This window comes from Pimephales promelas, chromosome 19 (assembly GCF_988280905.1).
Source record: "Pimephales promelas chromosome 19, fPimPro1.hap1.1, whole genome shotgun sequence".
Taxonomy (NCBI): Eukaryota; Metazoa; Chordata; class Actinopteri; order Cypriniformes; family Leuciscidae; genus Pimephales; species Pimephales promelas.
Genome location: NC_142787.1, coordinates 2,873,537 through 2,895,433, shown reverse-complemented (window position 1 = coordinate 2,895,433; position 21,897 = coordinate 2,873,537). Strand labels below are relative to the sequence as shown.

The 21,897-nt window shown below is 40.8% G+C and overlaps 1 protein-coding gene across 1 annotated transcript in view; it reads left to right on the top strand.

Annotated features, from left to right (window-relative positions):
• The window catches only part of stk32a (serine/threonine kinase 32A), an 82,104-nt gene extending 60,505 nt beyond the window's left edge, over nt 1-21,599 (top strand). The window contains exons 7-13 of the mRNA XM_039687924.2: nt 2,687-2,776; nt 4,599-4,702; nt 5,266-5,382; nt 6,359-6,484; nt 7,023-7,151; nt 16,634-16,698; nt 20,171-21,599. Coding sequence (XP_039543858.2) covers nt 2,687-2,776; nt 4,599-4,702; nt 5,266-5,382; nt 6,359-6,484; nt 7,023-7,151; nt 16,634-16,698; nt 20,171-20,282 — 743 coding nt within the window. The 3' untranslated portion in view covers nt 20,283-21,599. The remainder of the gene's footprint in view (nt 1-2,686; nt 2,777-4,598; nt 4,703-5,265; nt 5,383-6,358; nt 6,485-7,022; nt 7,152-16,633; nt 16,699-20,170) is intronic.
• The last annotated feature ends 298 nt before the right edge of the window (nt 21,600-21,897 follow it).

Below are 21,897 nucleotides of genomic sequence, written 5' to 3'. Positions count from 1 at the left end.
GTTTCAACCTCAATACTGAGACAAAGCTGGGCTGTGTATATTGTAGAATGGAGGATTACTGTTGTAATGCTTGTTGTATATGAAACGAGGGGAAGCAAGGATATTAGGAGGTAGGGATGAGCGATATATCGGCCACCATATCGGTATTAGGCGATGAATGGTAATTTTTTTACGTTAATGTTATCAAGCCGATAAATTAAAGTTGATAAATAATGGATTCTTTCGTTCGGCTGAGAAACTTCAGATGCGCACTGTTCGCTATGATGGTTTTGAATTGCTTAAAGGGATATTTCACGCAAAAATGAAAATTAGCCATGATTTACTCACCCTCAAGCCTTCCTAGGTATGTATGACTTTCTTCTTTCAGACAAATTAGAGTTATATACATAATTTGTCTGAAATTCGGAGTTATATTAAAAAATGCCCTGGCTCTTCCAAGCTTTATAATGGCAGTGAATGGCCGTTTCTGGTTTAAGTCCATAAAAGCGCATCCATCCATGATAAAAGTGGGGGGTAATAAGGTCTTCTGAAGCTAGCCGATGCGTTCGTGTAAGAAATGATATATATCCATATTTAAAACTTTATTTACTAAAATAGACAAAGTTTAAACATCCGGCAGACAGCCTACGCAAGTTGACTTACGTCGAAAGAGTAACACCTGACCTGACACTCAACGTAATGATGAACACGGAAGCGCAGAGGTTCACGAATTAGAAGTCTAATGGTGTGTTCACACCGGACGCAAATAGCGTGTCAGGCGCGAGTGATTTCAATGTTAAGTCAATGGAAAGACGCATTACGTGTGTAAAAAATTCCTGCGGCGTGATTTAGGCGTAGAGCGCGGTGCGGTAGACGCGAATACGCCTCGTTACGCGCGAATGATGTAGTTAGTGCTATTTGTGCATTCACGCTTTTGACGCGAATTCGCGCCTGCCGCCCGAGTTGAAAAATCTGAACTTTGGCATCAATTCGCACCGCGTTAACCAATCAGGAGCCTAGCTGCTTGCTCACGAAGTGAAGTATCTGGATGCTTCAGTAAATAATTTTTTAATATGACTAAATGCCTGGTGTGGTTCTGATGCGCATCAAAGCAAATATTTTATCACTTAAAACTTTTCAATATACAAGATATGTTCATTTTGTATTGAAAGTTATTTATTCCATATCTAGATTATGTGAAATATTATTATGATGTAAAGACAACCAACATACACGTGCATAAGTTTGTGTCTGGACGTGAGAGAGAAAAAAAATCACAGGACAGGTTAATAACTTTTGGAGGCTGGCTCTATTAATCATGACAGATTAGGTGGATGAGGGCGAGGGTGATCCGATGCGGGACAACAGGTCATCAAACTGGGCGCGTGACAGGCGGAAGTACCGCTGACAGCGGCCATCATCCAGTGCAGCTCGTGGAGCGAGTAAATGGTGAAACTCGTCAAACGGTTCGCCTCCGAAGGGTCCGATAAACACAAATATACGGCGACGATGATCCCCACGCCGCTGTTCTGTCTCCAGAGCAAATACAGAGCGGTGGCTCTCACTATGAATGCTCGATCGACAGAAAAAAACGGATTTCGCCAACGGATTTCGATTCTGACGCGTAAATTGCGCTTCAAACTTTCGTTTTTACACGCGTCAATTTCGCTCTTGACGTGCGAATGGATTCGAAGTGTTTACCCGTATAACTAGACGTGGTAGGCGCGAATTTGACGAGCTATTCGCGTCTGGTGTGAACGCACAGTAAAACGTCAATTTTTAAAGAAATGTGGGAGGAGCTTGAGTTTGTTGTCCAGCCCTGTTTGATTGAACTGCGAGAGGTCTAAGCTTACGCCACTCCTACATCCTACATCGTCAAGTGTTACTCTTTTGGCGAAGTCGACTTGCGTAGGCCGTCTGCCGGAAGCTAGTTATTTTAGTTGATTAAGTTGGATATTTTTCAGTGTCAGTGCATCATTTACCCTGCGGCTCCAGAGTAATTGGACACATGTCTCAGGTGTCTGCCTCAAAAAAAATATAATAATTCACATTTATTCATTTAGCTGACGCTTTTATCCAAAGCGACTTACAATCGCTATATATGTCAGAGGTCGCATGCCTCTGGAGCAACTAGGGGTTAAGTGTCTTGCTCAGGGACACATTGGTGTCTCACAGTGGATTCGAACCCGAGTCTCTCACACCAAAGGCATGTGTCTTATCCACTGCGCCATCACCACCCCATATTAATAATTTAATAATAATAATAAAATCTGTATGGAAAACGAAATGGCCCTGGGTCAAGACGAAATCATGAGCGTCACATACCATCACATTCCTGTCCAGCCAGTGCCATTGAGATGAATGGGAATGCTAACAGATAGCTAAGTCCAGATATTATAGACCTTCCAGATATCAAGATATATTGATTCTATGACGTTAACATACTCAGCAGTATGTACAGTACTTTCCCATCACCAGCACATTCAAATTGGGATGCCATTAGCGTGAGACCATCTCAGGAAAGTGTCTGTGAGCATCCGTTTAACCACTTTTATTTAAAGCAAATCAAGTTTTGATTATGGTTTCACTTCCTTATTTTTGATTTAAATGAAGTAAATTTCTTGTAGTCCAATGATATATATATATATACTGTATATAGTAGTGTACAGTATGTGGTTTTGTTTAGTGTGTATCTCTTCTTTTGCAGGTCACGCTCACCTGACAGATTTTAACATAGCTGCTATTGTGAAGGAAGACTTAAAAGCCACATCTATTGCAGGGACAAAACCATACATGGGTGAGAGCTTTCATACTTCTCTTTAGCACTCGACGGCTGCTAGTCAGGCTTAAACAACTACAGTCAAAGGTTCCTCATTTTACTCGTCATTGACAAATTGTTAAATGTTATAGGAAAGTAGTTTTCACAGTTCTTTCTTGTTAAAGGAGTAGTTCACTTTAAAAAAAACTTTTGCTGATAATTTACTCACCCCCATGTCATTCAAGATGTCCATGTCTTTCTTTCTTCAGTCGAAAAGAAATTAAGGTTTTTGATGAAAACGTTCCAGGATTTTCTCCATATAATGGACTTCAACGGGAACCAAACGGTTCAAGGTCCAAAAGACACTTTCAGTTAGAGATGGGCAACGATTAATCGCGATTAATCGCATCCAAAATAAAAGTTTGTGTTTACATAATATATGTGTGTGTAGTGTGTATAATTAATTTGTATATATAAATACACACACATGTATGTGTATATTTAATAAAAATGTGTTATTAATATATCAAATATTTATACTTATATATAATATTAATTATGTGTAAATATAAATAAAGTATATACATGCAAATATTTCTTAAATATATACATGCATGTGTGTGTATTTATATATACAAATTAATTATACACACTACACACACATATATTATGTAAACACAAACTTTTATTTTGGATGCGATTAATCGCGATTAATCGTTGCCCATCCCTACTTTCAGTACAAACTGCAAACTGTTCAAAGGGCTTTAAACGATTCCAGACGATGAATAAGGGTCTTATCTAGCGAAACGATCGCTCATTTAATAAATAAATAACAAAGTTTAAGTTTTATAAGCTCAAACGCTCGCCTTGCTCTGTTCTGGGATGAGCGTTCGTGAGTCTCCTGTTCGAACTCTTTTTTTGAGTCATTTGGTTCATTCAACGAACGAACTGACTCAGAAAAGGATTCGAGCCCTTTGTACAGTTTGCACTGAAAGTGTCTTTTGGACCTTGAAACGTTTGGTTCCCATTGAAGTCCATTATATGGAGAAAAATGCTGGAATGTTTTCATCAAAAACCTTAATTTCTTTTCGACTGAAGAAAGAAAGACGTGGACATCTTGGATGACATGGGGGTGAGTAAATTATCAGCAAAGGTTTTTTGAAAAGTGAACTACTCCTTTAATAAAGTTCACAGTGAATCCCAGACTGACGTTAAAAGCCCTTTATAACAGAATTAAAAGCTATGGTTAAAATATGGTTTAAGTCTATTGTCAAATGTGCTTATAAGCATTTATGGTAAACTAAAATAGATGCTAATGCTATCATTTACTAACGGAAAATAAGGATTTTGGTCAAATAGAGGAACTTAAAGCTCCATAAAGCATACCAGGCTTATGCTTTATTATAATTTGATACAATTTTTGGTAACGCTTTACTTGCATAAGACTGACATGACACCTTCATAATCATGACATGACATATTTTACGAGGGTTAATGCATGTTTATGACAACTGTCATTAAGTGTCATTCGCTCAACTCTGACATTTTTAACGCAATTCTGACATGTCTTTGTTATGACACCTTGACATCAATACATCATAACCTTCATAAGACAATGTCAGTCTTATGCACACCCCTTCAAGTAAAGTGTTACTAAATTTTTTCATCACCAAATTACCATGTTACTATCAGAACATCACTTCAGTAATAAAGATTTGGTAGATTAAACTTCTGTTCTCTGTAATGTCAATGAAACCCACTGTATCATTTAAAAATGCTGAAACAAGTTCTGTACAAACAACAGGACTTCATATACTAGGACTGCGTATAATCCTTACCGTTGTGCGTTCTGTTGTTGCAGCCCCAGAACTGTTCCAGTCGTTCGAGGGAACGCACCCAGGTTACTCTTTCTCAGTGGACTGGTGGTCTTTAGGAATTACTGCATATGAGCTTCTCCGAGGACAGGTGGGGGACCCTCAATCTGATCTGAGATCAGTATAAGGACAAGACGGTAACACTTTACAATACTAATACTGTTCCATAACTACACAAGAACACATACTGTATTTAACGCACTCTTAACATTCTAGTAACTAACAAGAGACTCTTAATAACAAATTAGTAAGTAATATAATCAATAACTACAATTTTTTTAACTACTATATACAGGTTCATAATTGATTTTAATAATGCAAAAAGTATAATATAAGGTAATGATAACCCATTAGTAATGAATAAAGTGTTACTACATCCTTCCAAAGAAATTAAATTATTGCCCCGATCTAATATTGACTGAAGTCATTGAGGGTTTTGGATAGTAATTAGTAAGAAATGACTAATTATTTGGATCGGGTTTCTAAAGTGTTTACTCATTTGTTCCTGTGTAGTTATTCATTAATGAAGGGACAGTATTCTAAAGTGTTACCGTCAAGACTCATCATGTGCTGCTGAGAATCAGCTGGCAAGAAAACGTAGACGTTTCATTGATTGTTGCATCATGGCTGGTTTCACCCTGGTTCTCTCTTTAGAGGCCGTACATCATGCGCACTAACACACCAGCCAATGAGATCCTGCAAACTTTCCACAAAGCGCACCCCTGTTACCCAGCGGCCTGGTCTTCAGGGATCAAGTCTCTTCTACAAATGGTAGCATTAATCACACCGTAGTCATACTTTATTATTTCATTATTTATATTTATTTGTTAGGATCACTTAAAGGAGTAGTTCACTTTTAAAAAAAAACTTTTGCTGATAATTTACTCACCCCCATGTCATCCAAGATGTCCATGTCTTTCTTTCCTCAGTCGAAAAGAAATTAAATTTTTTGATGAAAACATTCCAGCATTTTCTCCATATAATGGACTTCAATGGGAACCAAAAGGTTCAAGGTCCAAAAGACACTTTCAGTACAAACTGCAAACTGTTCAAAGGGCTTTAAACGATTCCAGACGATGAATAAGGGTCTTATCAAGCGAAACGATCGCTCATTTAATAAATAAATAATAAAGTTTACGTTTTAGAAGTTTAAATGCTCGCCTTGCTCTGTTCTGTGACACGCGTTCGTGACTCTCCTGTTCGAACTCGTTTATCAAAATGAACAAATCTTTTTCCGAGTCATTTGGTTCATTCAACGAACGAAACGAACGAATTGACTTGTAAAAAGATTCGTTCATTTTGATGAACGAGTTCGAACAGGAGAGTCACGAACGTGTGTCAAGGCGAGCATTTAAGCCTAAACATAAACATAAAACCTAAACTTTGTTTTTTTTTTTTTTTTTTTTTTTTAAATGAGCGATCGTTTCGCCTGATAAGACCCTTATTCATCGTCTGGAATCGTTTAAAGCCCTTTAAACAGTTTGCAGTTTGCACTGAAACGGTTTTTTGGACCTTGAACCGTTTGGTTCCCATTGAAGTCCATTATATGGAGAAAAATCCTGGAATGTTTTCATCAAAAACCTTAATTTCTTTTCGACTGAAGAAAGAATGACATAGACATCTTGGATGACATGGGGGCGAGTAAATTAGCAGCAAAAGTTTTTAAACTACTCCTTTAAGAAATATACATTATCTAATACCATAAGAAACATTGATTCCGAAAGAAAACGTTTCGGTCTGTTGTCAGCTGTTGTGTGTAGATGCGCAGAAGAGGATTTCCTGTCTCTCGGAGCTCCAGGACTTGGAATACCTCTCTGATGTCAATTGGGATGCTGTGCTGAGCAAACAAATCCCACCTGGCTTCCTCCCTAATGTAAGTACACGCACACACACACACACATGTAGACATTCCAGATATGAATGATTTGAACTTACATGTGACACTTTGCAAAACTTGTGCAGATTTCTGATAATTGTTCTTAACTGAGAGGATTTGATGCAGTGAATACACTTGCGTTTATTTTATAAGGCTCGTTTGATGAGGTTAGTTTTTGCAAATGTCTGTTTGGATCAACGGTTCAGCATGGTTACTGTGATTGCTTTACCTTCGAAGTGTCCTGCGTAAGCAACATTTGTAATGCACTGTAAAAATGCTGAATTACAAAACCTGCTCAACACAAGTGAAGTGAATCCTGGGAAAGCTCTGCCACTATTACAGCCTCTCGCTTCAATATTTTGCGATGTCCTTCTGTGCGTTTCTAATGTGATGACATTCACAATGTGATGATGAGATTTGAAGTGCACATTCAATACAATTAAGTGCCCTTCTCTCTGAAATAGTAATGCTTGCCAAAAGATTTTGATTTGTTCATGGGCACATGGTATATAAATGAGTATTTGTTTGATGGCAGAGGCGACGACTAAACTGTGACCCCACATTTGAGCTGGAGGAGATGATCCTGGAATCCAAACCGTTGCATAAGAAGAAGAAGAGGTTGGCGAGGAAGACGAGGGAGAGCGGCTCTGATGGATCTCCTCAGGTAGCATCTCTCTCTTCATCTTCTCTTCCTCGTATTATAGTTATTACTTCAGAACATGACGATCACACCGCGGTTATTGGCAGGAACCCATACTGAACCCAGCTCGCTCACACTGTCACTGTGGAATGTGGTTAACTGCAAAAAGACATAAAACAATTAAAGTCTTGTTTATGGCATCCAAGATGTCCATGTCTTTCTTTCTTCAGTTGAAAAGAAATGAAGGTTTTTGATAAACCTTCCAGGATTTTCTCCATATAATGGACTTCAATGGGAACCAAACGGTTCAAGGTCCAAATGAGAGTTTCAGTGCAGCTTCAAAAGGCTTTAAACGACACCAGACGATGAATAAGGGTCTTATCAAGCGAAACAAGCAGTCATTTAAAAAATAAATACAATTTTTTAAGTTTTATAAACTCGCCTTGCTCTGTTCTGTGATGCGCGTTCGTGACTCTCCTGTTCGAACTCGTTCATCAAAATGAACAAATCTTTTTTTTCGAGTCATGACTTGAAGGGTCCTAGATAAGACCCTTATTCATCGTCTGGTGTCGTTTAAAGCCCTTTGAAGCTGCACTGAAACCCTCATTTGGACCTTGAACCGTTTGGTTCCCAATGAAGTCCATTATATGGAGAAAATCCTGGAAATTTCTTTTCGACTGAAGAAAGAAAGACATGGACATCTTGGATGACATGGGGGTGAGTAAATTATCAGCAAAAGTTTTTTTTTTTTAAAGTGAACTACTCCTTTAAGTACTTATGTACTTACTATAGGGTTATGGCCCAATTTACTTCAAGCCAAATCGAAAAACGAACTGGTGTGACATCATTCCGAACAAAATCATGCCAAAATAAAGTTTGCTGAAAGAGCTTGCCAAAGCGAACTTACCGTAAATGTTGCAATTGGTCCGTGTCGATTACGTAATAGGTTGGCTCCGCCTTCTTTGACTGGAAATTTCCGTCGAGGTCAGACGCGAGTCACTGGAGAGCTGCTTTATAGAAGAAACTGAATTTGTAATTCTAATTGAAAGAGACACTGACACTTCTTTCATGTTTAATACTTTAAAGCTGCTGCGATCTATTGCATAAAGTGCTGTATAAATAAACGTTATGTAACACGAATGTCCCAAATGTATGATCCGATGCTTTCTTAAGTGCTTTTTTTGTGCCGTCACTTTGTAGGACAACTCGGAAGTTAGTGGCGCATGGGTTCCCCCCTCGATCGAAAAGCTATGCATTTTCCCCATCGACTTTTGGAAAATCGCAAAAACAAAGAGTTGTGTTTAACAAAGAGTTGTGACCCTTACACGTTTTGTCTATCAAGATAATCTTTATAAGTTAATACAAAATGTATACATTTTGAAGCCTATATAAAGTTTAAAAACCACAAGCAGGTTATAACTTTGTGTTCTTTGTCATAGATCAAAATGTAAAAATATTTAGAACCTTATTTCAGGCGATTTCTCAAAAACCCATTCAAAAATCCCATAGGCTTTAGAGCGAGGGAACCGGGAGTGCTAAAATGCTAACTCACTTCCGCGTTTTGGCCTGCAGAGTGACGTTGTGACTTCGGCACTCTATTGAGAGAAAAGAACGCAGCACGTATTTGCATATTTATCTAAACTTCACTCTCAGCAGTGTTGGAGGCGTCGGATGTCCGCTAACAGTATTTGGCTGCTCACGTACAGTATTTGAACATCTTTTTACCCCTAAGCGAAGAACAAAAGAGAACTTTGCCATGAGTATATCTGGGCCTTTCCAGACAGCAACACAGTGTCGGCTCAGATCCGGCACACATTGCAACTAAATAAACTTTTTAAGGGGGAGGGATTTACAGAGAGACTATGGACAAAGCATGCAAATGACGTAGGTGTGATCTCGTTACCAAACTTTCCCCAGCCCTGATCTCATCAGCATAACCATTATTCAGGGCATTGAGAGTGTGTGTGAGTGAGTGAGTGAATGTGTGTGTGTGAATGGAATAAAAGTGTAGGATGAAGACTGTAGGAGTTCAAGTTAGTGTTGTACGTTCACATTTTCAGAATAAGTGACGATCGATACTCTATAACCAGTCCCCACAGTCTCTTCTCCTGACTCTCCCTTTTTCTCTCTGTATGCTTCAGATTTCCTCCCACTAACTCATTCTGTCCTGACTGTTCTCAGTCCTCTCCTCCCACTGAAGTTTGCAATGTATTGTAAATGGGCTCAATCCAGTCAGAGAAATGCAGAGAAATGTTGAACTCTTGTTGTGGGAACAAAATAAAGAGCAGCATCCCACTCCCACAGGCCACACTGACTTCAAACTAACGTTTAGAACCCAGACAGCAACATAGTGTCGGCCCAGATCCGGCCCACATCTGGTACACGTGGATTCCACTCTTACCCGATGTGGGCCGGATCTGGGCCGACACTATGTTGCTGTCTGGAAATAGAAACAAAATTAAAGTTCAGTGCTTAAAATGTTAGTTCTGTTTTAATCTAATATTGTGCATTGTGAATTCTCTTATATTTCAACGAACTATTCCTACAAGATGAATAAATGTTTGGTGAGTAAATAATCACACTTTTTTGGGATGGTGAACATCCTTTGAGTATCACCAACGCTGTGTGTTCAGCAGCAGCTAGTGAGAGAGTTTCAAAGAGCTGTTTCTATTGGATGGGGTACGAACAAGCCCTCTCCTCGATTGTAGCACACTAAGCATCAGTCACGCTTACTCAAGGAAATCCCTGTGCTTGCCTGAGTTGCATGGCTGAGGTTTCTGGAGTAAGCACTAAACACTCGACGCCTACTGACATTTAATGACACTCAAAGTCATGATTTCACACATTTATAGCGGCAGGAGTTACAACTCTTGTTTTTTTGCTTTGCAGTATTTTGTTCACATTTTGTGTTATACAGGATACATTAATGGCCCTCTAATGCTCAATTCAAGTCTCTTGTTGACCAACTATCGGCTTAAGGCCACAATCTGGCCAGTCTGATTCTAGCCAAAGAACCATCCATTTAGATAAAAAAGATCTGAAATAGTATCCAGAGTTTTGTTTATATTTGTTTATAAGGGGCATGTTTTGTCCAAGTTGTCATTTGAAATAATGAAATGGCTCCATCCAACTGGCCATCCAAAACACAAAAACAGAAAATTTTGCAGAAATAAATCAGAAAGCGGAACACACAGTTCTGCTCGTGGATATCTACTTTATGCCTAGTTCACACTACATGATTTTAAAATGTCGGGCTGAACTGTGCAGTTCACATTACATGACTTGCTCTCAGTGAAATCATGAGTGTTCAAGTTGTTTAGCTGTTCACACCACACAACACAACGTGATCGATCCACAACAGGAGGTAACTCACTACACGAGTTAACAACGCACTACATAGAGATACAACCACGATCGGATGATAAGAGCATATCATTTGTGACTCAATGAGAGCTGTTTCAGTACTATAGTACGGTCTAAATCCTGAAAATAATCAAACAAATAACGAGTTGACAACAACACGATTCTATCTGGTCTAGAAACCATGTTTTGTAACGAAAAACCACGCAATAAAACGAACCAGAAATGACGCGAAACTGCAGAGAAGAACACAACACGCGAATATGGACATCAGACAGAAACTAGTGCTGCACACTGTCTGCTCTGAGAAAAAAAAAAGCAAAAAAGAAAAAGTAAGATTTACCTGGTGTCCTCAACCCATGCGTTGCTATGATTGGCTGTACTCATGACATCACTGAGATTGAGTCGCGCGACTGCTCGAGATATCTAGCATGCTAGATATTTTTCTGAGCTCGGTGACCTGTCTGCGAGGTGTCTGCGAGCTGTCTTTGATGCGTTGTTGGCTCTTTCACACTAACGGATTGGCGAGCGTTAATCGTCCGCTAATCGCCCGCGATTTGCACGTGATAACACCCTGACTTGTCGGCGACTCAACGATTTGCAAATCGGGCTTAAATCGGGCTTAAAATCACGTAGTGTGAACTAGGCTTTAGTTGCTCTAAATCAATGGTTCCCAACCTTTTTGACTACACGGCCCTCGACCATTTAAGACAGTATTCACAACTAGCAGTTTCTGCCTACTAGAATACTTTAGAGCTTAGAGCTTTAGAGCAACGTGACTTTGGTAAAGATACCAGGAGACTGGGACAACCCAGTCGAGGCAGAATCGAGACGTTGAAATATCTATCCTTGAGATTGATTGTTGCGAGGGGACGAACGCACATGAGAATGTGTTTCTGCATTACCATTTTGAATGGGAGCTTGTGAAGGGCCAAGTTCAAGACTCACAGATCTAAGATAAGCCATAACCCACCTTTTTTGGGTACGATGAAGTACCCTCGCCGTGAACCGCGCACCAGACCCAGGAACCAACCATCCAACCATGAGCGCTTGAGACAAGGTGTATGGTTCCACTCGAGTCTGATGCCCACAGTGACACGGAAAAGCATGGCTGTCAACTCTGAATCCAATTCGGTGGGAGTGACCACCCCAGAAGGGGGAAGCTCAGCTTCATCTTCCTCTCCAGAGGACAAGCCCACACTCCGATGCAACTATCGACAACTGGTCCTCGATTGATTGGTTCCCCTCTGAGGACTCGCGCCATCATCCGGCAGTTCAACGGCACATTGGAGGAGCGGGAGGTCAGTGTAGACTGGCCCGGTGGAAGAGCTCCCACTGTAACCCTAAGGCAGGGGTGCCCAACCCTCCTCCTGCCAATCGACTGTCCTACACAGTTTATCTCCAACCCTAATCAAACACACCTGAAGCAACCAATTAAGGTCTTCAGGGTCACTTGGAAATTAAAGGCAGGTGTGTTTGATTAGGGTTGGAGATGAACTGTGCAGGACAGTCCTGGGCACCCCTGCCCTAAGGTCTCCCAAGCCTCTTTTCCACCAAAGCATTTTGAGAGCCGGTTCGGAGCCGGTGCCTGCGCGCGAACCAGTTCTTTGTGAACCAACTCTATGCTGGACTAGAACGGTTCTTTTACCACATCATGCTTACGTCGGGGGCTGAGGCGGGTTTAGATGTGTTCTGAACATCTTTTCTGACCATAATAAAGGATCGCAAAGCCAGGAGAAACTTTTGCAGAAACACGATGGAGTCCGCCTTTGTAATTGTTATGCTTGAAGTTGGCGCAAGTGTTTCTATTTTTTTTTTTTATTGAAAACATTATAAGCAAAGAAGAAAACAGTCAGTCACAATATAGAACAAATAAATGGAAAGAAAAAAAGACAAGACAGGGGTACATAACTAATCAGAAAAGACTTACTTTTAAAGCCTTCTTGGTACAAGAGTTAGAGATAATCCCAAAGTAATGTTGTCTTGTCTTTGCACGCGTTTCTAGCTATGACGTATGGCGACGTACACAGTGACGTAACGACGTCGTTCCCTGGGCGCTCTAGTCAGTGGAAAAACAAACAGGTTCTGAACGGGTTCGCAAGTTGAACCAACTCCGAACCAACTTTAAACCAGCACCAGTTCTGAACCAGTTCTTTTTTGGTGGAAAAGGTCTCCCAGAGTGTTAACCTCCCCGCCCTGTGAAGAGGAACCGGGCTGGGTAACAACAGAGGGAACTTCACGAGAAGAGTCGTGACTGCAGTGTCGACATGGTCATTTTCTCGCAATCCACAAATGCCATCTCACGGCCCGGACATGAGAGACGCCGATCGTCATTTGAGGACAGGAATCGACCGCCTCCAGAAACACCTGGACAGAAAGGCATCTTGCCGCCCATTTTGCTCTTTTAGGAAACCGTTATTTTTTCGCTGAAGCACATGGGGGGAAACGCTGCACTTTAAGGGTTAGTTCAGTAGGGTTAGTTTCAAAAATGAAAATTAAGTCATTAATTACTCACCCCCATGCTGTACCAACCCGGTAAGACCTTCGTTCGTCTTCGGAACACAAATGAAGATATTTTTGATTAAATTTGAGAGCTGTATAACTACCACATAGACTGCCTAAGGGACTGGCTCTTGACGGCCCAGAAAGTCAAAGAAGAAAATGTTTAAATATTCCATGTGACTACCGTGGCTCAACTATATGTTTATCAAGCGACGAGAATACTTTTTGTGAGAAAAAAACCAACAAAAATAACGACTTTATTCGACTATTCCTTTTCTTCCTTGGCCTGAAACGAGACTTCAATACGATTTCCACGACGCATGCGCGAGAATTGCGATCTCCTTTAACTACTTCAGTTCAGTTCTCACGCATGCGTCGTTACCCGTTACCCTCTGTTACCCAGCCCGGTTCCTCTTCACAGGGCGGGGAGGTTAACACTCTGGGAGACCTTTTCCACCAAAAAAGAACTGGTGCTGGTTTAAAGTTGGTTCGGAGTTGGTTCAACTTGCGAACCCGTTCATAACCTGTTTGTTTTTCCACTGACTAGAGCGCCCAGGGAACGACGTCGTTACGTCACTGTGTACGTCGCCATACGTCATAGCTAGAAACGCTTGCAAGTAAATTAATGACTTATTTTTCATTTTTGGGTGAACTAACCCTTTAACTGTGTAATACAATGGCGAAACACTGCTGAATGCTCCATAAAGAGTGATCGCTCATAAGAAACAACCACTCGGCTCCAAAGCATAAATCGAATGATTGGATGTGTGCCACCATCTTTTCAGTTAGTAAACATGGTGACTTTTTTTGCGGGCGGAGCTTAGGTGGTGGCAGAACGATCACTCTGGCCACTTCACTAACGTTAGTTTGCAAGTTAGCTTGTTTTTTTAACAATGACTGGAGAAAATCCAATTTTATCTTAATGTGCAAGGTCACTCACCGTCCAGGACCACAATTGTTATTTGCAAAAGTTAATTTTAACGGACAGAAACAGATTGGCTGACCCGTACGCGCTCACTCGGTGGATGGACGATCTGACATTAATAACGTTAACGCTACCACCGATTGAGTGGCATAACTTCTACACCTAACGTTACCGTAAAGAGAAACTGTGGGCATATGCCTATAAATGTCATGTACAAGACTTGTGTGGTATGATCCGCAGTTCTGCAAAGACGAAAATGTGAAGAGTGACATTACGGTGCAATTTTAATGATATGAATATTTTTTATAAATAAAAATTCCAGATATAGCATATTCATTTTTCATTTATTCTTGCACCCAACAACACAGCAGAATGACATTTAATATTAATAATAATAATTTAAGCTCCTTATTATGTTGCCGAATCTGTGTTGGTTTGTATTGGCCGCCTCCAGTTGTCCGTTTGTTTAGCCTCCAGCTAGCGGCGCAAAAGGGGTCTATATACCAGTATGTATGGAGGAGTGGCTTGGCATGCAAATTCAAATCTATTGGCTGTTTTTCTAAAACTCAAAGGTGATTGGAGCTCCCAAGTCAGACCCCATTTGTCAGTCGACATAACGTTGTAGTGACTGACAGATAGGGAACACATGTTGTCATGACTTGTTGATTATTTTATTTTTTATAGTGTATAAGGTAAAGTATAGGTGCAGTTTGGAGGAAAATGCGGAATGGTAGAGCTGAAATTGTGCATTCGTTATGAGACTGTGAAAAAGTCAAATAAAATCTACCTTTTTATTGTGGTCTTTGCAAACAAATCTTTTCATGAAATAAATGCCATTTCACATTGTTTAACCGTGCACCTCTTGACAAAAGCAAAATTGAAAAGCTTGACTTTTGGTTGCTTCCTCGTCACAAAGTGTTGTCAGTGTGAATGCTCCCCAAGGCCTCTTTCTGCAGTTCTGTGTAATCTTTCTGACATCCTGCTGTTTGAGCACCTGTAGTCAGCGACAGCTCGGTTCAGTAGGGCAAACTCATTGTCTGGACACACTGATAATGCTTCTCTTCCCTGAGATGACTGCACTGACCTGACAAAACAGCACAAAATGGTGATGACTGTGAGGAAGACCCTGTGAATTCACACTTGAGTGGCTTTTAGTTCATCTCTATTAGCTTTCTAGGTTTTCAGTGACAAACATTAACCGTAAGCAAAAATACTGCAGTATTTTTTTCTTTCAAGAAAAACTGACTAAATATTGATGACATCATCTATCACAGTGCATCCAATTTTTTGTCTAATCAAAAGCTAGAATGAGTATGACCCTCCAATTAATACCAACTTCTAAATGGCTCAGTTAGCATTTCCCTTCTCTCACATTCAACTAGCCTAAAAATTTTCTTTTTTTATACTTTTTGTCATCCCAAAATCGAACAGGGGTGCGTTTCCCGAAAGCATCGTTAGCCAACTATGGTCGCAAGTTCCGTCGTTACCAATAGAGTTCAATGGAAATTGTGACCATAGTTGGCTAACGATGCTTTTGGGAAACGCACCCCAGAGCGGTTCATAATTAAGTGTAGCAGAGCAGAATCAAGAATATCAAATATTTGGGGGGTCTTGACACCCTTAGGGCTGGGTATTGACACAAATTTCACAATTCGATTCGATTTCGATTCACAAGCTTTCAATTCGATTAGATTTCAATTCGATTCAATATTGATTATTTTGGATATCAGTTACAATAAATGCCAAATTTTCTCAAGGAAATCAAATCTCTTAACTAATGCTGTAAACTATGGGAGTCTACAGTAGTTGTAGACTAGGCTTAATTAGCCTAATATGAAGGTAATAATTAACTTTTTTTTTTGTAGCTATTCAAACACTTAAATTACACTTTTATTTATTTTTTATAATAAGAAGATTATATGAAATAATAAATATAAACATTTAAATGGTGGCTGTCATAAAAACTTGCCAGATTTATTCAAATATGCATTAAATATTGAAGAACATTAAGATTATAATGCATATGTAATATGGTGTATATATTTAGCAAAATGCTCCTCTCTAGAGTTTTTTCTTCTAGCTGACTAACGAGTTGATGTGGGTTTTCTGAGGTAAATATGACGATACATGACATTGATTACAAGCTGTTTAACTGACGCCTTTCCACGGTTGAAACGCTGATTTTGCGAATCAATGTGACATGATACGGATTTCGATAAGTTGTACTCTATCTTTTAACACACTTTCAGATGCTCATTCATGTTTATTTCGTGCTGTAACTGGTATTATTAACCCGGAAGAGAGATCAGCGCTGCTGCTTTTCTTGAGCTGCGCCAGAGCGATCTCACGCCACAGCGCCAAAACGTTATTTATGTTTTTGAATTTCTAAAGAAAATGGACGTAATTTGAAAAAACTTTGTTTCATATCAATAGTGACAAAGATTATTGCGATTTTTTTTGGATGCGCGCAGCCGCGATACAATGTTCAATTCATTCAAATGAAACAGGATGACTAATAAAATAAGCAGTGCCGTAACCATCTTAGACACAGAGGGTGACTAGGGCTGGGTAATAAATATCGATTTCTCGATACTAATCGATTCTCATTTTTTACGAACCGATATCTGTGTGGTTACGGCACTGCTTATTTCCGAATCTACTCCACTTTGTCGCATTTAATGTAAAAAAAAAAACACATTCTTTTCTTTTGATTTTACAGAATGGGCAAATCCAACAACGCTTAGAGACTGTCCAAAGAGATTTCATCGTCTTCAACAGGGAAAAGTAAGAAAACTTGATAACTTTGAAAGGACATGAAACAGTTTTTGTTTGAATTTTAACAATAACATTTTCAGTTTCATGCATTAGTTTCCACTGTAAAGCAAGTGTTTTGTAATTTAATCTCAACGGTTTTAAGTTTTTAACCTTGTTTTGAAATGTAAGAGATTTGAAACACCCAAGGCCAAATGAGGTTGTGCACTTATATTCCAATATATATATACATATATATATATATATATATATATATTAGTTGCCTTTCAGTAGGGTCATGTTCAACGCCACGTCGGACTGACCAACGAAACTACTTCAAGTGTAACTAAATAAGCCAATGCGAGATTGGCATGCAAGATTTGCATCTGCCGCTCCGCCCTGCAGTGCGGTTATAAATGAGCAGCAGGTGCATCGCTTATAAGCTTTTCGCTCTGAGCAGTTTTACTGTTTCTGCTCTTCAATCTATGTTGAGAAAGTGTTCTTCGAGCCCTTGTTCTTTTTGGAAAGAAGCATCTGCAGTTGGTGTGACGATGCTTCAGAGGTGGCCACGGTCTCATTAGGAGCTTAAAAAACAGCTGTTTTCACAGCTCTTTAAAGAGCGAGTGCACACAGGAGGCTGCACTGTCTCTGCTTGTTTTGCCGCGGCCATTTCCCCTGCGAGTTTTCAGCACCTGAGAGAACTAATTTCCCTAGAAGAGCTTACACGGGTGTGAAACTGCGTCTTTTTAAAGATGTCATTCCACCCGTGTGTTTCTGGATGTGGTTGTTACCTGGCACAGGCTGATGGTCACGATCGTCGCCTCACTTGTCTGGGGCCCAGACAAGTGAGGCAACGATCGTGACCAGACTCTGGGCTTAAAGCACGCAGAGGTGGCTTTCGTGGATGAGTCATATACCCAATGCGGGAAGATGACCATCTCTGTTTTGCAGTTGAGACTAGAGTACCTCAGACGAGGTAAAGTCCCTTCACCTATTCCTCATTCTAGTTCCTCTTCTGGTGTCCTGGTGACCAGAGGATTATGGTTAGGGCTTCTCCCACAAGGAACCAACCTACGTGGGCCCCTCGCCCCACCGCAGCCAGTCGAGCTTCCTGACGAACGCGCTGGACCTTCTAAACAAAGTGTACCAGCCGTATCCTTCAGGGCTCTGCCCAATGAAGAGTTGTCAATCGCTGCATCAGAGGGTGAGTCTGGATTCTCTGGGGATGAAAATTCTGCTACGTTGCCACTTTCGGGAACGGTAGCGTTGTCCGAGTCCGACCCAGAGTTGATGGCTAAGCTTTCCAGGGCCACCGAGAGCGTTTGTCTCTCCCACTGTGTCCCGAACCCTCGAGGCTGGATGATTGGTATCTTGGGGCGGTTCAACTGGTTCTCAGCGTCCATTCTAGTTCCATTCTTCCCGGAGGTGCATGAGGAGCCTACTAGGTCATGGATGGTACCTTTTACTGCCAGAAATCGACAAGGTCCATCGATGGCGGAGCGGGCAAATGTGTTGTGCGGGAATCCCCTGGTCAGTTGCCATGCAATTGTGTCCAAGCACCGCTGCCACCTGCCACCGTGTCCCCCCTCCCGGGCCTGTAAGTACTTGTCCTATCTAACGGGCAAGGCTTACGGAGCTTGCAAGAGAGCCCGCCTCTGCCTTGTACGCCATGGCGCTTCTCCAGGTCTACCAGGCCAAAGCGCTCAAGAAGCTCTACATCTGGGGAGTGATATTTTTTTTTCCTAGGATGGTAGGGGAAGTCTCATAAATGCTATTAACCCCAGTGACGGGTAGGTTTAGGGACAGGGTTGGGGTAGGCCTTCTCCAGGTCTACCAGGCCAAAGCGCTCAAGAAGCTGCAGAAGGGTAGTTCCGACGATCGTGGAGCGAACAACCGAGCGACTAAAATCACTGTGTGCTCCCTAGGTCGGGCGATGCCCACTCTGTTGGTCCAGGAATGCTATCTCTGGCTGTGCCTAGTGGACATGTGGGATTCAGACAAGATTCAGTCTCCCAGGCCGGCCTCTTCGGCAACGCAGTTCAGAGCTGTGCCCAGCGGTGTCGAACGTGACCGACTGAAAGTGAATGTCTTGGTTACTTATGTAACCCTCGTTCCCAGAGCCGGGGTGGCCAGGTCACTGACTCGGCTCCTCAGCGAAAACCTGATATGCGAGACACACTGCAAGGCAGAGCAACCGATGCAAATCTCAAATGCCAATGTGCATTGGCTCGTTTAGTTACACTATAAGTGGTTTGGTCTCTCGCGAGATTCCTGATTCAGACGGCATTTCGTATTTCCATTTTTGCCGTGCTATCAACACGCATAATCACTTTTCAGCGTGTTTATGAAAACCGTTGACTTAACGTTACAATACTGTATAAATATATGACCTACCCCAACCCTGTCCCTAAACCTACCCATCACTGGGGTTAATAGCATTTATGAGACTTCCCCTACCATCCTAGGAAAAAAAAATATCACTCCCCAGATGTAGATCTACATTTTGCTTCGTTTCGCTCGGACATTTAACGGCGTGTACATACACGCGGGATCACTCGGATATTTAACGGCGTAGACATACACGCGGATAGCTCAAAATGCTCAAAATGAAAGTATGTTTACGCAGAAGTCATGATGCCATACGCACAACCGGCACATCCGGGAACTTAACTGTCAATTTTGTCCCCGCCCCCTTTTGGGGGAAACAAACTAGACTCCCCATAGACTTCAATACAAAATAACGGCAAAAACCAACGTCCGTACACAGCCGACAGGCCTAAATAACTTAAGAAATCACTTTTATAAAACATGTCAAGTAATTATATGTCCACCCTGCCTGCCATAGAGCATGAAAGATAAATTTTTTTTATGCCCGTAATCATCTAGCCCAGGCTACCTGCCATCATCATCATAAATTCATGATATATACATTAAGGTTTTTTACTTTAAAAAACGAAATAAAATCATTCAGGGGCTTACCTGGTGACTCGATGAGGTACAATTAAATGTCCGGGAAAGACACCTCTGGCCACTGGGTGGGGTTGTTACACCAATTTGACGCTGGGAGAATAAAGGGACGTGTTTTTAAATTGGCCAAATTAAGTTTGTGTATGTATCTTTCACGCTCTATGGCTGGCAGGGTGGACATATAATTACTTGACATGTTTTATATAAGTGATTTCTTAGGTTATTTACGCCTGTCGGCTCTGTACGAGCGTTGTTTTTTGCTATTATTTTGTATTGAAGTCTATGGGGAGTCTAGTTTGTTTTCCCCCAAAAGTGGGCGTGAACCTATTCAGAGACATTCTATGACGCAGCGCCGGTTGTGCGTATGTAGCCTGATTCGTCGGTCAGTCCAACATGGCGTCTCCGTTCCCTCCTTTGGGGAACGAGGGTAACATACGTAACTGAGTAGGTTTTTTTATTTTAGTTGAAAGTTTTAGTGATTTGTGTTCTTGGTTCTTTTTTAACTATCGAGTCATGGATTTGTTTCTGTGTTTCGGAGGTTGCGGAAAACCAAAGCTGACGCGGAGACCAACAACCTCAATGCAGAAGAGACAAACAAAGCCATTCAAGACGGACAGAACAACAACGTACAGCACTGTTTATCAAGTTAACATTTGGCCGGAGGGACACGCCACAGCTTTCTTATTTCACTCCAAGCTCATGGCGAAGCAGACGCCCCACTGCAATTTCCATGGAAAAACCCCAGAAAATGCATGAGAAAATCCATGGAGCATCATGGGTTCCAGGATGGATTCATCAAGCTAGCGTGCCCCTCATGCTCCGCATTCACTCAAAAACTGATGGCGTACGGTGGTTTACAGTGACTGACATAAAACTGAATACAACAAAATACCATTTTCAAAAAAATAACTGAAGGACGACGTTCTCTGCACCTGGCCGTGAAAATGTGTGCCTTACTAGTTTAATGGATTTCCCCTAATGCGTTTGGAGGCACATGAAGATTTACTGCTGTCTGATTCAGCGAGTGATCAGACTCGAGCCATTCGCCATGATTTATAAAGCTGCTCTTCTTAACGTACAAATGCAGAGAACAGAACGCGAAAGATATTTATTTCACCTCATTAATGCGTACGTGATTCATTCAATCCATGTAAACGTGAATCTTACAGAGCTGCAAAATACTGTCGTTTATGCCACTGAGAATACTTTTTGGCCTTTCTGAATCTAAAGCTTTTTTGGAGATTCATTGCTGGATCCCATTGTGCTGCTTGATTAAGATATTGACCACACTGAACAGATAAACTGATAATAAAACAATTTAAGAGCATCATCTGACAAGTCTAAATGAGGTTTGCATAGCTTAGGAATATTCACACGAGGTTGTTTCTGGCTCATTTATAAAACAAGGTTTAGATTTGTAACATAAAAAATCCCCTGCACTGTTGAAAAAAAAGAAAAAGAAAACATCTTAAATGAAAACGTGCTGTTTAAGTTTGGTGGAAACGTACAAAATATTACTCATCTGAAATCTCCGTTTCTCAAGATGAATAAAAATCGCCATCTAGTGGCCAGGTGAATATTAAATATAACAAACTACACACAAAAACGACCATTTGTTTTGCTTTGTTATTATTATAATCTAATTTAGAAGGTTTTATAGGTCAGGGTGATGTTTTATGCTGTTTCCACTGATTATGTAAATGAGAATTTGGACTGAATGTAGACTGAGTTTGTATAGAGATTTGCAAATCAAACCTTCAGTTTGAGATACACCGCTTACTGTGTTTGAGAACTTGATAGCAAACAGAATAGAACTGTTTATGTCTTAACACTTCATCCAGTGAGAACAATGAAATCAAACGATATTGTCACATCATACTCTCTAAAAATGCTGGGTCGTTTTAACCCAACTTTGGGTCAAATATGGACAAACCCAAACGTTTGGTTAAAAATATAATTAAAAAAATAACCCAATGGCTGGGTTTATCCATATTTGACCCAAAGTTGGGTTAAAACAACCCAGCATGTTTTACAGTGTATATTAGACTTTTCACTCTCAAACATGCTGGGTTGTTTTACCCAAACTTTGGGTCAAATATGGGCAAACCCAAACGTTTGGTTAAAAATATAATAAAAAAAAAACAACCAAACTTTTGGGTTTGTCCATATTTGACCCAAAGTTGGGGTAAAACAACCCATCATGTTTTACAGTGAGAGCCTTTTCACTCTCAAACATGCTGGGTTGTTTTACCGCACCTTTGAGTC